This window comes from Chlorocebus sabaeus, chromosome 22 (assembly GCF_047675955.1).
Source record: "Chlorocebus sabaeus isolate Y175 chromosome 22, mChlSab1.0.hap1, whole genome shotgun sequence".
NCBI lineage: Eukaryota > Metazoa > Chordata > Mammalia > Primates > Cercopithecidae > Chlorocebus > Chlorocebus sabaeus.
The window spans coordinates 13,423,987-13,441,577 of NC_132925.1; the positions used below are offsets into that span (position 1 = coordinate 13,423,987).

General features: G+C 34.4%; 1 protein-coding gene across 1 annotated transcript in view; it reads left to right on the plus strand.

Annotated features, from left to right (window-relative positions):
• The window catches only part of EPHA3 (EPH receptor A3), a 357,317-nt gene that overhangs the window by 310,521 nt on the left and 29,205 nt on the right, over positions 1 to 17,591 (plus strand). Inside the window, exon 13 of the mRNA XM_007986149.3 lies at positions 974 to 1,183. Within this exon, the coding sequence (XP_007984340.1) occupies positions 974 to 1,183 (210 nt within the window). The remainder of the gene's footprint in view (positions 1 to 973; positions 1,184 to 17,591) is intronic.

A 17,591-nucleotide genomic window follows, 5' to 3' on the forward strand; every position in this document is an offset into this window, starting at 1 on the left:
ACCAGTCATTGCAGGGTATCAGAAAAGACATAGGCCCTGTCCTGAAGGTGCTTTTGGTGCTACATAAATTGAGATATGTAGATGACAGAAAGATAGAGAAATAAATAGATAAAATACATAGTATCATTCATAATCATGGAAGAAAATTTTAAATTTTCTAAGAGTGAGAAAGGATATGCTTTATATTAAAATCCATTACCCAAATAAAAATTTTAATAGCAATTATTTTCACAATCGTTATTTCAAAAATAAACATTTTCAAAATCAAGTGAGTTAAAATATGATAAATATTATTTCAAAATTATTGTTTGTAATTAAACGTGGACATTTTATATTAATGCATTATCTGTACATTTTAAAACTTGTGTTTCTATTTTAATCCAAGATTAAATTAGATTGGAAGCTGGATTATGTGATTTAGTTTCTTATTGCTTTCTATTTTGTGACCTGCAACTCGGAGGTGGGTAGAAAAACAAATATCCAATAAATATTTTGACTAATTATGAGCTAATTATTGATGATAATGTTTAAAAATGTAGCATCCACCTTATTTGAAATGATTCATAAAATATCAGGAAACAAAGAAGGGGAAATAAAAATTCAATCAAACAAATAAATATCAACCTAAAATAGCCACAAGATTCATTTCATTTTGTTGTTCTTAACCTTAATGAGTCTGAGGAGGAGTTAGTTGTTTTTTTGTCATTTAAGGACCAGTAAAGTCCTTGCTTTTAAACTGAAGTCAAAGAACGTTAAGATACGTCCTGTTACAAAGTATTTGATAATATCGCTACTGTGTTACTTTGTTTCTGCCTTGTGTCCATTTGCCACTTATCTTTGTCTTGAGTGCTTAGGACAAAAGGGTGTATAGTCAGTCATGTTACAAAATTCAATATGTGAGATTTTAACCAATAAAGATACATCTTTAAGAAATAGGAACATATCTTAATTGTACATTTGAACTGCTTCACAGAAACACGATGCCCAGTTTACTGTCATTCAGCTGGTGGGGATGCTTCGAGGGATAGCATCTGGCATGAAGTACCTGTCAGATATGGGCTATGTTCACCGAGACCTCGCTGCTCGGAACATCTTGATCAACAGTAACTTGGTGTGTAAGGTGTCTGATTTTGGACTTTCGCGTGTCCTAGAGGATGATCCAGAAGCTGCTTATACAACAAGAGTGAGTAACTCAGATTTTCTCCTCTTGTATCATTGTTTTCCATCTTGTATCATGTTGATTTGTAAATAAGTAGAAATCTTGACCGAAAATGTGTTGTCAATTATGTTTTTCACAAAGAAAACATATCTTAAAATTAAAATATTATTACTTATTCTGAGTAAATAGATGATCACTGTTTTAACATTTAATAATTTTAATTCTGAATTTCTATACCTTAGTTTAGTATTCCCCACCAAAAGCAAGATTCTCACATTCCTCAAATCTTGATATTTTTAAATGTATCCATCTTTTCACCATGGTTGAGTCACCCTGAGCAAGCAGAATAGATAAATTCTCAGGACCCACTACACGTCATTTTGAAACCCTTTCAAATCAATGTTTAATAAGTAACACCTATTTTTATTATAAAAATGTCAAAACAGACGTATAAAGAAAAGTTGTCCATAATTGTGTATCCACAGAAAACATTTACAAGATTGTGAGTCAATTCTTCCAAATTTTTCTTCATACTCTTACATACAAACATGTTCATGAATATATTATTTAAATATAATTATTTATAATACAATTGTATGCCATTTATCTCCATACCAATACACTTCTTGAATATATTTCATTGTCAATAAATAATCTTTAAGTTTTGATGTTTAGTAGGTTGCTGTGTTCTATATTGTTTTATCTTTTCTTAAAGCAAATCCTAATTAGTGAGCAAATTATCATTATATTTAGTTATTTCATATTTTATACAAATGTATAAATAATCTGTCTGCATTCATAATTGTTATGAGCCTCATGATTTTCTAATGATACATTCCTAAAAATGAATGTTTTGTGTCACAGATTGTGACTATTTTAAAAGCACACTTTACTACACTCTTGATAAAACTAGGTGTCATCATTAATTTCACTATTATCAGTTAGGATTAATTAAATGTGTATGTTTTCATTTGCATCCATTTAATTCAAAATGTATTTGAATTTTTTGTGAAGAGTCTTTTCTGTTGTTGTTTTCTTCTGTGTTTGTTTTTTTGTTTTTTAGAAGGGCTTCACTCTGTCACTCAGGCTGGAGTGCAGTGGCACAATTATGACTCACTGTAGCAGCCTCAAACTCCTGGCCTCAAGTGATTCTCCTGGGCTCAAGTGATTCTCCTGGCCTCAAGTGATTCTCCTGGGCTCAAGTGATCCTTTCTCCTCAGCCTGCTGAGTAGCTGGGATTACAGGCATGGGCCACCAGCCTCAGCTAATTTTTAAGTTGTTCTTTAAAGAAAATTCTTTCCATGATAGAAATTTAGAAAATATGAACAACAAGTAAATGTCTAATAAGCATTACTATTAATACTACACAAACATAATTATTAGCATTTTAAATTTATACTTTCAATTTTTAAAATAAATTTTCACAAATAAATAACTCCTCTTTTGGCATAAAGTTACAAAAATGGGATTATACTGTATATACTGATATATAAAATGATTTCAACATACCAATAAATTCAGCACTTTATATGTAAATCAGTGCCATTTTATCTGCCTTGTTTTAACTTAAAAATATAAAATACGTAATTTTCCAGATGATTAAATATTTTTACAGTATTTCATAATGTCTAATACTATATTCATGCACATACTTTAATTAAATAAAGCACTAGTAATTGGGCAGAATTACAATATTTTCATATTATGAATGATATTTTGATATCATGATATCTATTTTGTGTCTGTCCATGATTACGTCTTTGGGATTCTTCTATAGAATTAACATTACAGGATCAAAACGTGTACAAATATGTGAGAGTTTTTGGCATATATATTGCCCAGTTGTCTTTGCTATAGTTTTTTATCAATTTTCTCTCCTAATGGCACTATCTTTCTCCATATTCTCATCAGCCAAGTGAATGGCTGGTTCCAAAGATGGTAGTCTTCTGCTATTTTCTTATTATCTAATTTTAAAAGTTTATTCCTGATTTAAAAAAAAAAAAGCTCATCCTATTTGCAAATCACTCGAGAACTCCAATAATCAAAATTGTCACATGGCATGCATATCGTGCTATATATAATAAAGAACCTAATATGCCAGGTAGCATTTCATCCGCAAGTAAAGCCACAATAATAGAACCACTGAATAACAACGGCACAATGCTGTTGGGATATATCTAGATGCATTGATATAGGAGCTAGGACTCTCCCAATGGCTTTTAATAATAAACCCTTTTTATTTTTCCAATTTTCAAATATACCTCATAGTGACTTTACTTTGTTCATGAATCTAAATATTTTTTTAAAAACTCTTGAGTATTTTTTAAAAAGCCCTTAGACACTTAAAATGTGTCCTACACAAAAATGTCCTTACAAACACAATTCAAATGGATAAGAGCATGACAAATTAAGAGAAATTTTGTATCTTGTAGCTAGTTGAATTAAATTTACAAGTGATTACAATTATATAGCTCTGAACACTTGATGAAATTGCAAAATACAGGATAAATACCTCAACAGTGCTTTTGAGTTCTCCTTCTCTGATCACCAGAAAAATTAGCCAATGTATCTGCAACAAAGCATCATTTTAATCACTGAACTATCAGTTCAGTAGACACTATATGCAACAAGGGATACTTATTGTCTTAAGGAATGTATTTCATTCTACCCACTTCTACTCTTTTTCTAAGGCTATCTGTCTTAACCCGTCATGACATAAGTACTTCTAACAGTCCATGAAAAGTGTCACGCTTACTTACATTGTCCTTGTTACAACAATCTTATTATACAAGAAAAATGCCTTTAGGGTAAATAAACACTATTTGATAAAACACTTTATTTGAAATGTTAAATTTCTGGTTATTCAGTCAGGTTCTAATTTCTATGCCATATTAAATTGTTAATTAATTAACTAATTAATTTTTTTGAGACGAAGCCTCACTGTTTCTCCCAGGCTGGAGTGCAGTGATGCAATCTCGGTTCACTGCAACCTCCACCTCCCAGATTCAAGCAATTTTCATGCCTCAGCCTCACAAGTTGTTTGGATAACAAGGTCTTGCCGCCACACCTGGCTAATTTTTGTATTTTTGGTAGAGACGGGGTTATTCCATGTTGGCCAGGCTAGTCTCAAACTCCTGATCTCAGGTGACCCACCTGCCTCAGCCTCTCAAAGTGCTGGGATTGCAGGCGTGAGCCACTGTGCCCGGCCCCATATAAAATTATTACATGAGAGCATCTCTGTCCCCATCAGTAGGCTTGATTTCCAGGATACTCAAAAGAATAGTTTCTCTGGCAGGAACTGGAAACATTTGTCCAACTTTAGATGATTCATACTATGGAGAACACAGTGGGTTAACTCTAAATGTTTCAGTTACACTGATTGTTGCTGTGTCAGGACCTCTTTAATGTTAGAAGAAAGGTATGGTATGGAAATTGCTCTTTAACGCTTCTGAAATAAAAGTGCAACAGGCCCTTTGCATTTCTGTTTCAGTCTCTGAAGATCCTTAAAAACACACTGAACAAATAGGCTCATTCACTACCAATAAATAGCAGTTTCGAGTTCTTCAGTGTTCATCCTTGTATTTTCTTGGAACTCTCTCAAATGATCCGTAGGAGTCCTGGCTTTCTTCCGAGAAGCTGTAATTTGTACGTGTATTTCTAGAATAATTTAGACATCGTTGATTTAATCTCCCATAATAGGTCTTATTTAGTACAATAAGTTTATAGTTTACTCTAAATATGAGGTATGGTTATAAAGTAATAGGACTTCAATTTTTTTAAAAAAAAACAAATACACCGAACAACTAAATGAGACAGGATTCTAAGTTTTCCTTGTGGAAATAAATGTATACTTACTCCAGGAATGCTGATATTGCACAGAATGTTTTGGGAATTTCTCTTTCGGAATTATAAGCTAAATTATGGCTGATGCCATTAATCAAAAAATTTTAAGCAAGTAGTATTTTGGGATATAGGCTTGACTGAGATAAAATCTTGTCTCGATAAGCAGAGTGGGGTGGCTCACGCCTATAATCTTGACACTTTGAGGGGCCGAGGCAGGAGGTCCTCTTAAGCTCAGGAGTTTGAGACCAGCCTGGGCAACATAGCAAGACTTCATCTCTGTAAAAAAATGTATATATAAAAATAACATATAGTATTTATATATAATCTATATTTATATTTATATGTTTATATATTATAAATATATTGATATATTTATATATAAATAAAAATATAGATTATATATAAATACTATATATATGTTTATATATATTAAAATAATATAGGCCGGGTGCAGTGGCTCATGCCTGTAATCCCAGCAGTTTGGGAGGCCAAAGCAGGCGGATCACCTGAGGTCAGAAGGTCGAGACCAGCCTGGCCAACATGGTGAAACCCCGTGTCTACTAAAAATACAAAAATTAGCTGGGTGTGGTGGCATGTGCCTGTAATCCCAGCTACTTGGGAGGCTGAGGCATGAGAATTGCTTGAACCTGGGAGGTGGAGGTTGCAGTGAACCTAGATTGTGCCATTGCACTCTAACCTGGGCGACAGAGTAGGAATCCATCTGAATAATAATAATAATAAATAAATAAATAAAAATAAAAACATAAATTCATCAGGCATGGAGACACTCATCTGTGGTCCCAACTACTCAGGAGACAGAGGTGAAAAGATCACTTGAGTCCAGGAGGTTGAAGCTGCAATGAGCTAAAGCCTGGTGATGGAGCAGGACCCTTTTTCAAAAAATAAATAAATAATAATAAATTTAAAATGAAGAAAAGAAAAAGAAAAAAAAAGATTATATTTTTGTGCATATATTTTCTGTTTGTTTGTTAACCCAAAGCAGTAAACCCAGCTTAGACATCTGTCTTGTTTATTTGATTTAGTGTGCTCTGATTATTGTTATTTCAGAAAAACAAGTTCACCATTCAAAACAATTTGCTGAGGCATTCCTTTTAGATAACAAATCCTGGTTAATCTGCGTTAAAAAGTCAGTCACATTAATAACATTTAACGCAGTTCATCTAGTGTCTGAAGTTTCTACAATTTGGAGATTAAGATTTGGTGCCTCAGTGCAGTGACCCTTTCCTGGTTGATCCTCTGAAAACTATTGCCTATAGGTAGAGTGTAGTTGCACTGAAGAATTATGAGGGACGTTTCAATCAATGTCAGTAGAAAAGAATAGAGCATGGAATGTCTGCCGCTCTCATTTTAAAACATCTCTGTGAGAGACAGAATAGAGGAGTGTATAGAAATTATATAATCTATTTATGTATTTCAAACTTCTTTTTTTTTTTTAAATTTATTTATTATTATTAAACTTCAAGTTGTAGGGTACATGTGCACAACGTGCAGGTTTGCTACATATGTATACTTGTGCCATGTTGGTGTGCTGCACCCATCAACTCGTCATTTACATCAGGTATAACTCCCAAAGCAATCCCTCCCCCCTCCCCCCTCCCCATGATAGGCCCCTGTGTGTGATGTTCCCCTTCCCGAGTCCAAGTGATCTCATTGTTCAGTTCCCGCCTATGAGTGAGAACATGCGGTGTTTGGTTTTCTGTTCTTGTGATAGTTTGCTGAGAATGATGGTTTCCAGCTGCATCCATGTCCCTACAAAGGACACAAACTCATCCTTTTTTATGGCTGCATAGTATTCCATGGTATATATGTGCCACATTTTCTTAATCCAATCTGTCACTGATGGACATTTGGGTTGATTCCAAGTCTTTGCTATTGTGAATAGTGCTGCAATAAACATATGTGTGCATGTGTCTTTATAGCAGCATAATTTATAATCCTTTGGGTATATACCTAGTAATGGGATGGCTGGGTCATATGGTACATCTAGTTCTAGATCCTTGAGGAATCGCCATACTGTTTTTCATAATGGTTGAACTAGTTTACAATCCCACCAACAGTTTAAAAGTGTTCCTATTTCTCCACATCCTCTCCAGCACCTATTGTTTCCTGACTTTTTAATGATCGCCATTCTAACTGGTGTGAGATGGTATCTCATTGTGGTTTTGATTTGCATTTCTCTGATGGCCAGTGATGATGAGCATTTTTTCATGTGTCTGTTGGCTGTATGAATGTCTTCTTTTGAGAAATGTCTGTTCATATCGTTTGCCCACTTTTTGATGGGGTTGTTTGTTTTTTTCTTGTAAATTTGTTTGAGTTCTTTGTAGGTTCTGGATATTAGCCCTTTGTCAGATGAGTAGATTGCAAAAATTTTCTCCCATTCTGTAGGTTGCCTGTTCACTCTGATGGTAGTTTCTTTTGCTGTGGAGAACCCCTGAGTAGCCTAACAGGAGGAAACTCAAACTTCTTAAACTTTGAAGAGTATTTGAGGAGTTGAGGGAACACCAAAGCTCAAAACTTAATTTATCAGACACTCAGATATTTTCTCACACTGTGTTTTTTTAAGTGTATCACAAGCTTTCCTTCCTTATGTTCTCAGTAGCGTGCCTGATATGAAAGGGTCAGCTAAGATAGTACTATACACTTTTATGTTTGTTTTTCCTTTTACATGAGGATATTGTGTAGGGAATCAGATTTCTTTTTCCCCCAATACTCACTTGTTGTTATTTCTTCTCATTTCTCACTACTGTTATGCAGAAATTGCAAATGTTGATATTTTCCATTATACAATATTATTATGCATCCTATAATGCCTGTAAAACTCCACTGTACACTCATGGGATGTTCAGAATGAATAAGGCTGTGAAGTTTCAGTATTATTATGAAAATAGTTTCTATCTTGTGGACCCCTAAAATGCTCTTGGGGATCCACATAGATGCTTGGATGACACATTGAAAGCCACTGTTACAGATACTTTACAGGGACAAAAGCCGCTTAATAACTAAATGAATATTTTTTTCGTTATTCACCGATGTAAATCTACATTATGGCATAGTTTTATGTGCTATAATGTATTTTAAAGAAGTAGCCTTGAAAGCAGAACTGCAGCTGCACACCAAAGCTGCCAAATCATCTTGAAAGTCCATGGACTTCATTGGGATGGATATGATTAGAGCATTTAGATCCACAAATTTAAATCATCAAAGAAGTTTTGTGTCTGGAAAAAAGAAAAAAAAAAAACGAAAAACGAATTTCTTTCCTTTGGTGTCTCATCATGTGACTTTGAAAGTATAATTATAACATGTTTGTTGTATATTTGCCCTGGGTCTACTAATTTACTTTACTTCATTCTAACAGAATCATGACACTGTTGTAGAACAGTTTGCCCCTGAATGATTTTTCAATCTGTGCTCTTATGAAATTTTATTTTTAACTGGTTAGTATTTTTGTATATATGCATTCATGCATCTATATAGATGAACATTTCTGTATTCATATGTTGAAATACATGGCATCCTAAATTCCAAAATGGTAGTGATTAATTTTCTGTTTTATACAGGATCAAGTTACTAAAAATACAGACGTTTATCTTATTTAGATGCTGTGTAATCCGTCACTTCAATTCTTCCTATGTCCTTAAGTTCATTTTGGGAGCGTAATTACCACATAAACTGAGTTGGAAAATTTGAGAAAACAAATTGAGTTGTCCTTGGCTATATTCTCCATTATTAGATTTGTTTTCTTTTTCATTTCTATTCTGAAGTTGCCTACTTAGTACATACTAACTGGATTTTGTTAGAACGTTTTCTTTTACGTAATGATTTATTTCACTTTTTAGATCTGCGACTCTGCCACATCGATATCAGATATATTCTAGTACAACTTTGTTTTATTTGATTTCATTTTAAGGATAAGACAAAAAAAGAAAAGTGGCCAAGCAAGTGGTTAAAAGCTAAGAGGTTAAATATTTCCTTTCTGATAACTCCAGTCTGAGAACATAAATAACAGAAAACAGGAGGCTTTGTTCTGTAACATTTTCAAGAACTAAAAATCTATGCATATCAAAATTGGTATAATACAAAAGACACATATTAATTTGATAAGTAATATATGGCACATGTCATTTATACCTACATGAAAAAGGTAATAACAAAATATCTAATTTGTGTCCTTCATATAGTAAAAGTATTTTAAGCTGTGAACAAAAAAAAGTCAGTGAAGAATTTATTGCCTCCTGTCTTATGATCAAAATGAATATGCCTGCATGTAGCATCAGAAAATACAACCATTTATTCAATAACTGGAAAACTCTCAAAGGTTCAGTGATTTCAGTGATTAATGTTGAATCAAAACTTAATGAAAAGTCTAGTACTTTCTACCCAACTATTTCAGAGAGATGAGTAGCATGAACATTTAAACATGTGAAAAACAACTATCCAGATTTATGTGGTGAAAAATTAAAACTATAATTGTGAAGTGGAACACAGGAGCACACAAGTAAAGGCAGGAAATTAAAATGAAGAATGCAGACAGTCTATGGAGAATGCAATTTTATATAGGATGGTCAGAGAAATGGTCTGGTAAAATGACACTAGAGCAGAAAATGGGTTTGAATGAAGGAGCAAATATTGAGGCTAAAGAAACATTAATTTTGCTTTCACTAATTTTCAATTGAATAAAATAATTTTAATAATTGCCCTGATTCCAAGAGGCCCACCTTGCAGGAAGATAGTTTAAGTCATTAGATTAACAATTTAGCTCAGACTAAATGTCAAGCTAACGGTGACTAGTCCTCATTTCCTATTGATGATGCATGCCTCTAGTCCCAGCTACTCAGGAGGCTGATGTGGGAGGATCACTTGAGTCCAGGAGGTCAGGGCTGCAGTGAGCCTTGATTACGCCATTGCACTTTAGGCTGGGGCAACAGAGTGAGGCCTTATCTCAAAACAAGTATTAGAATGAATTTGACATTATTCCTATCATTTTAATTGCCAATTGTCATTATCCCCTGCTACATTTCTGCGAATTTACCATTGCTTCTTCAAAAAATTATGTTTAGAGTGCTACAAGTTCAGACTTTGAAATGAATTACTATAACTTTTTTAAAAATTAGAGATTTTAGGCCGGGTGCAGTGGCTTAAGCCTGTAATCCCAGCACTTTGGGAGGCCGAGACGGGCGGATCACGAGGTCAGGAGATCGAGACCATCCTGGCTAACACGGTGAAACCCCGTCTCTACTGAAAAATACAAAAAACTAGCCGGACGAGGTGGCAGCCGCCTGTAGTCCCAGCTACTAGGGAGGCTGAGCCAGGAGAATGTGTAAACCCGGGAGGCAGACCTTGCAGTGAGCTGAGATCTGGCCACTGCACTCCAGCCTGGGCAACAGAGCAATACTCCGTCTCAAAAAAAAAAAATAGAGATTTTAAAAATTAGAGATTGAATATATACAAAAAATACAAAATTGGACATTTAAAACCTCATCAAACTTTTAAAAAAGCCAGATTCATATTAGAATACATATATTTGTGTGTGTGTATATATATGGATATATATATATATATGGACTTATGCCCCAATGTTTGCATTATTTTTGTTGAAGATAGATATCATACATCAGATTACTTAGTTTTTACACTGTTTTATGAGAATCTGAAAGTAGCATAAGCATTATGAGTTTGTGTTTTATTTCCTGGATAGCCATAGAATAAGTTGGAACATGGAGATTTTCCTGTATTTCAAGAAATGCTTAATCATTTCACATGATGTTGAAAGATCTGAAAAGTTCAAAGAATGAGGTTTTGCTACCTAAAGGATCGTTTATCTCTGATCTCTTGTGGCAATCAACATCTGCTGAAACTATTCTCTCAGTGGCTCTGAGATTTGAACTACTGGGGATAAGACTAGATGCTTCCCTTGGGAGCCTTGGATCACCCTTCACCTTGTTGTCTGCAGTGAATGAATTTTAGTCCCTGACAATAGATAGATGCTAAATCTTTTAGCCAAATAATTTATCTCTATAGTTCCACTTTTAACCTGAGAAGCTAATATTTCTCTCCAGGTTAAATACTCAATTACTTGGGTTTACTCAGATAAACTCTCCAAAGTCCTTTGTCACTCTAAGTATGACCTGACAAAGCTCAAAAACAGGAAATGTGAACTATAACCAGCAAGCCTTTCCTAAATCGCCAGGCAGAGATTTGTGCATATAATTAGAGAAACATTTGGTAGCTATGTAATGTTACGCCTCAATATCCAGAGATTTCAACAATTACACTCCTTTTCTTTAGAAATCAGAACTTGAAGCCCCCTGACCCATTTCAGTTAAGCTCCTGAAAAATTCAGGCTTTTAGCCACATGTCTCGTTGAACTGTCTAAATTCATTGAGCTTAGGGAACTGAATTGCAGAATCTTTCAAGAAGAGCGTTACGGTGTGATTCCTCATCTAACTGCTGTTTCTAGGCAAAGTGGACAAGGTTTTAGACTCTCAACTAATCCTGCAGTGGAGTTTAGCAATTATGTAATGCATTTGTCCAGAGAACCCCTAGCATCTTTACCCTGTAGCACTTTATTCATCTCCTTTAACTTTTCTGTAGACTTCTAGAGACATAAATCAAGGTGACACCATGTGGATATGCAATTCATTCCAAAGTTAGTCTTTCTTTAAGAGTCCAAAATAATTAACACTGAAAATGTCAGCATCCTTGATATTCGTGTAGGTTTAAGATAGAAAGTTGAAAGAGCTACGGTTCATAAGTCAGTAAAGCTGTTAAGCAGTAAGATAAAACTGAACATAAAGTCAAATTTTATATAGTCCATGACCCTGTTTTTGAATGACAAGACAGCTGTGCAGAGAGGTTAAGAAACTTGACTAAAATTAAATAGGAGGGTCAAAGCTGAGCCCAGAAACCAAGACTCCTGATTCTTATTAAACTTTGGAATCCACAAGGAGCAAATGACTAAACTTACCCTGTACCTCCAGTTACTTAGCTATACATAGATGAGAAGTCAGCACGTGGAGGAACTGGCTAAAGGTTTGGTATTGGAGATATAAGGAGCAAACATTAACTTCTGATTCTGTTAAGTTTGAATTGGAGGTCTTTCTGAAATTGAGGTTTTAGATACACTCCATATGCTGTGATTCTGGGCTTGCTCCAAGCAATTGGAAGCTTTTCTGAAATACATAAATATATCTTGGGAACTTACATGTGGATATAGAGACCAGTAAAAGCAAATGCCTCATTTTAAATGTTTAAATATGGTCAAAAAACACATCTTCATAAATAATTTTTGTAGTAACTAGCTGTGCTTTTATAATATTCTGAATGCCTAATGTGGCACATCCTTCTAAAGCATCTACATTTTTAAAATGTCCTTCACATATATAAGCTGGGAAAGCAATTTCTAAACCAGAAAAAAAATAATGCTCATGCAATATGAGCTTGAATTTGTTGAGGTGGGAGGTGAAAAGGGAAGAGGAATTTTTGTGGTCACAATCAAGAACAGAAATATGCATAAGCTCTGTGATGAATTACTTGTAGGAAACTTAGACTCCTATATACTCGATTTATTTTAGTTTGATAGTCTCAGAACTACAGCTCCTCAGCTTAAATGCAGCAAGTCTTATTGTAAAGTGTGACTCAATTAAAATTTATTGCCCCGGCTTCTTCTTTTAACCATATTTCAGAACCAAATTGGGCCCTCAAGGACTCTTATTCAGTGTCTCTCTATGCCAATAATGTTTACGTTTTTGTAGCTGTAGACAGTGTTTGCTCTTGGAGCAAATGTATACCTCTAGAAGACAGATATATCAGTTATTTTAGTATCTTACTAAAATGCTTGTTTACTGATACCTCCATTTAATAAAAAAAAGATGCTTAATTTATAAAGTGACTTTAAGCTTTACTAGCAAAACTTAAATTAACAGGAAGTTATCCTAAAAAAGAAAAAGAAAAGGAAGGAAGATAGGAAAAAAGAAGAAAGGAGACAATAAAATAAAACAAAAAATTCAGAAGGAATATTATTACACCATCAAAATCCAAGTATTAGAAGATTGACTCTGGTGAACTTGACCCCTACTCTTCTATTAGTAAAGGTATAGCCTATGACAGGGCTACACAATATCCCTAGAAAGTTGATTTCACTTAGTCTATATAAAATCCCAGATAATCTGTAGACCTCATGTGGTTTCCTTTCCTTTGCTGATTGTACAACATTTAAAGCAGTAGTTCTCAAATGGGGATGATTTTGTTCCCCAGAAGATACTTGGTATGGTCTTGAGGCATTTTTGGCTGTCACAACTGGGAAGATGCTAATGCAATCTAGACGACAGCAGTGGAAGTGCTGCTAGATATCCTACAATGCACAGGACAGCCGTCACAGCAAAGGATGATCTGGGGTGAAAGGTCAACAGTGCCCTTTTAAAGAAACCTTGCCCTACAAGCTTCCCATCATGTGCAAAAAATGGGAGTGGGGATCAAATGTTTCTCTCAAGTACTTTCTATTTCTTCCTGTTCATATTAGGCTGCAAGTTGCATAGGACAATATAGACTGCGTTACCATTTGTGAACAAATGTGCAACAGACTAGCCATCTGTTATCAGGCCTCCTAGAATGTGGAACGTCAAGCTATCACAAACATAATGCAACAAATCATAAGTCTTGTGTGCCTGTTACAATTTTATTTTCATTTGGTTTCAATTAAACACTTGAAGTTACTTACCACCCTCCACCCTGGGCTCTAAATTTGAAACATAGCCACTCTAGTTTTGATGTTCTATTTTCATTTTATCAAGACATCATGGAGTAAAATCATACATAAATGTATACCTCTAGAAGACAAATATATCGGATATTTTAGTCAGTATGTAAGTCTTACCCTTGTGTAATTTTTAAAATGTTTTCACAGTTTACTTAGCCTCATTCTACAAAGGGGTAATGTCCAAGTGTATAAACTAAAATTATTCTTTAATTAATTATAGTTTTAGGTTAATAAAGTACCTACAACATTAATATTGAAGCAGTCAATGTACAATGTGTATTGTTTATGGAGTCAAATGAAAATCTTTATAGCATTCTGCAAACTCTAAAACATATAATCCATACAACGTCTTGTGACATATTTTCATAATTCTACAGATACTCTAAAAAAGTTGGTGCTCAGTGAATCTTATATTAACTATCATTGTGGAGTTTTTCAAATGTATTGATGTAACAACACTATTAAATAGTAGCATAAGAAAAAAGAGGACATTAGAAAGCAGTAAGATTTAATAAAATATACTATTATGTTTATATTGGCTCATTCACATTCACATACATTATGAAAAACTAGACTAAACTCATTATCAACTGAAAATGAACTGCACATTTAAAATGCTCAAAATGATCAGAAATCTTTAGTAAAATCTACTTTGCTAAGTCCACAAAATTGTAAATCATATTCTCACTTGACAGAACAGCATGCTCTTTTGCAAGCAATAAAGTGTTGTAAACAGCAGAGGTAGAAAATAAGACACATTTTAAACTGGGAATGCAGTGGTGAAGCGGGGCAGGTGGTTATTCCTCTAGACATCCCAGATCAGGCAGGATAGTAAAGCAGTAGAAGGATCACAGAAGATGGAGTGACCAACTCTTGCTGGAAGAGTCTCAAATGTTCACCCAAAGAGTTTACGTTTGACCAAGATGTTCAGATAAGAACTTTACCAGTTACAGAAAGCAGGAGAAAAGAAAAAAAAAAAAAAAGCCTCCCAAGAAGAAAGACCGTGTCTTTGGGAAGATAGCATGTACACAGGGGGAATTCAATTAAGATCACTGAGCATCTATTGAATGCCTAAACTGCACATCTGCCAATATAACACCTAAAAGAGAAAATTGCCCTCTGTAGTGAATGTGTATTGTTTATGGAGAGCACAGGTTCCTGTGAGTTAATACTCTTTATCTTCAGCTTTGTAATCTATTCAGTTTTTCATAAGCTTACGATTTCAAATTATAGTTTGGGTTTACTATTTTTATTTGTTGCAGTTGATATGACAGGCACTACTACTACTACTTTTACTAGTGTTGAACACAAAGAGTTTGAAACTACAATGAAAAATTTAAAGAGTTTATGAGAATGGATGCATCTACCTTTTCTTAAATTCCATAATCATTTTGCTGGTTTGAAATTTCACCTGTAGTTTGATTTTTTTTTACTTCAAATTAAATGTGTACCATGTTGGTTTATTATTCTTTTATTTTTAAAGCCAGAGCAACTTGATATTATTTGCTTGCCATAGAATAAGAGAAGTTTTAACACTTTCTTTTTATCCGATTTAGTATTAATTGCTAAATTAGAATTGTTTTGTAGCTAACAGTGAGCTTTCCCTAGTAGTGTCATTTAAGAAATTTGTTACATCAACAGTAAATGTATCAATTAAAGGGAACTGAAAAGAAGGAACGGGCATAGCATTTATTGAACACGCTATTAAGGAGCAGACACTTTTTTAGTTGCTTTATATATATGATAAATTCATGACAAATGACAAAATTTTCTAAATAATAATATATAATTCTCGATCATCTTTATTCTCTTCCTGATTCCCTCAATGATGGATGGTGTCATTTGCAATATGGTTAGCTAGAAAAGAGATAAGAGTCTTGAATCTGTGATTATTTCATTATTGGAGTTAAACTAATCAGTCTAATAAGCTACGTATTAGCAGATAATGAAAATTCTCTAATGAGAAGGCCAAATGTTTCATGAATATTGAATAAATTCTGGGCTAAATAGCTAACTGTTGGCCAGGTGCGATGCTCACACCTGTAACCCCAGCACTTTGGTAGTTGGAGGCGTGTGGAGCACTTGAGGCCAGGAGTTAGAGACCAGCCTGGCCAGTATGGCAAAACCTTGTCTCTACTAAAAGTACAAAATTTAGCCAGGCTTGGTGGCGCACACCTCTAATCCCAGCCACTAAGGAGGCCGAGGCACAAGAATTAGCTTGAGTCTGAGAGGGGGAGGTTGCAGTGGGCCAAGAATGCACAGCACCACTGCACTCCAGACCTAACTGTCTATGAACTTCAACAGTAACAATGGGCAAGGAAACAACACTCGTTCACATTTTCTTCTAAATAAAGAGTTTAAATTAGTCCCAGCTCTTGTTTTAGAATGAATTGTTTGGATGTCATACATAAAAATATAAATTAAGAGTTTTCCATTAAAAATAAAAATAAATATGTTTACTTCTAAGTACGTAAGCTCAATTAATGGTGACCTGGGATGAAATCTGGACAGCGAGGAAAAGAACTGGTACACCAATTGATCAATAGCAGTATCTGGATAATTTAAGGAAACATTTAAAGCACTGCACCCTAGTTTCATTGTTGAACTGATTGAATGCCACTTACTTTTTGTGTGTTTGTAATAACATGTCCAAACTCAAATGAAAAATAAATTAGATTGCCCCACTTCCTCGTGCTTTCCCATAAGGGCAGCAACTGAACCCTTGATATAGTTAAGAGACAAAAAGGAAAAGGAAAGTGTAAATCGAAAACCTGAATGACACAAGTGAGAAGACCACACCTACATTTCCAAAGCTAGCAAATCTTGTAGCAAGAGGCCTTTGTCATTTCACTTACTGCACAATGTGGCCATGAGACTTTTCCACGGTACCACAGTGAGCTAAGAGCCAGAATATTTTGTTAAAAATTAGTGCAAAGTTAAAGATAGTGTATAGGTCACCTGATCAGCAAGTATGCTACATTGAAAGGTTTAAAGTTGTCATTCTAACAATAATGTGTGTGTGTGTGTGTGTGTGCGTGCAGGCTACAACAATTACAAAACACAACCGGAAGAGCAGAATTGAAAATTTAAGTTTTTCTTATTAAGATAATTCACTATACAGTTTTCCAAACATATATCTCTTTGTGTAAGTTTTAAACATTTTAATAAGATTTACACAGGTGTAAGCAAATAGACCACATCTAGTTGGAAAATATTCTGGAGACAATTTGCTTGAATCTATAACCATGTACTGCATTAGAGAACATACTGTACAAGTCCCAAGCAAGTTAAGAGATTCAGGTGAGTGAAGCTTTCCTTGAAGATATGATCATGCGACACAGCAGTTACCTCTCCAACGTTATTGTGTCTGCATTTAGAACAGCGCAAAAGAGGATTCTCCTTCCGAGTTTAAACAGAAACATGGCTCTGTTCTTCCTAAAAAAGATCACCTTTCAGTATATCGCTATTTTAAGAAATTCTATTAATCTCAACGCTCTTCTCTCTGGAAAATGGTGAAGAAACACTAAAAATGAAACAACTCTTCTGTGTTTCTTTTTAACCCTGATTGAATTAAACCAAATAAATACACTTCTCTTTCAAGGCTGTCAGCAACCTATTGTTTTTTCTCTTATGACTATTTTAATTTCAACTAGAGACCTCGGTAAGGCAACAAATATCTGGGCCTCATATTTTCTAAATAGGTACAAAGTTTTCAGCATAGAAAGGGCTTTTTCTTTTCCTTTTTTTTCTCTTTTTAGTGCCATTTAAGTACACTGTACACTTTCAGTAATACTGAAACGATCCTTTCAGTAT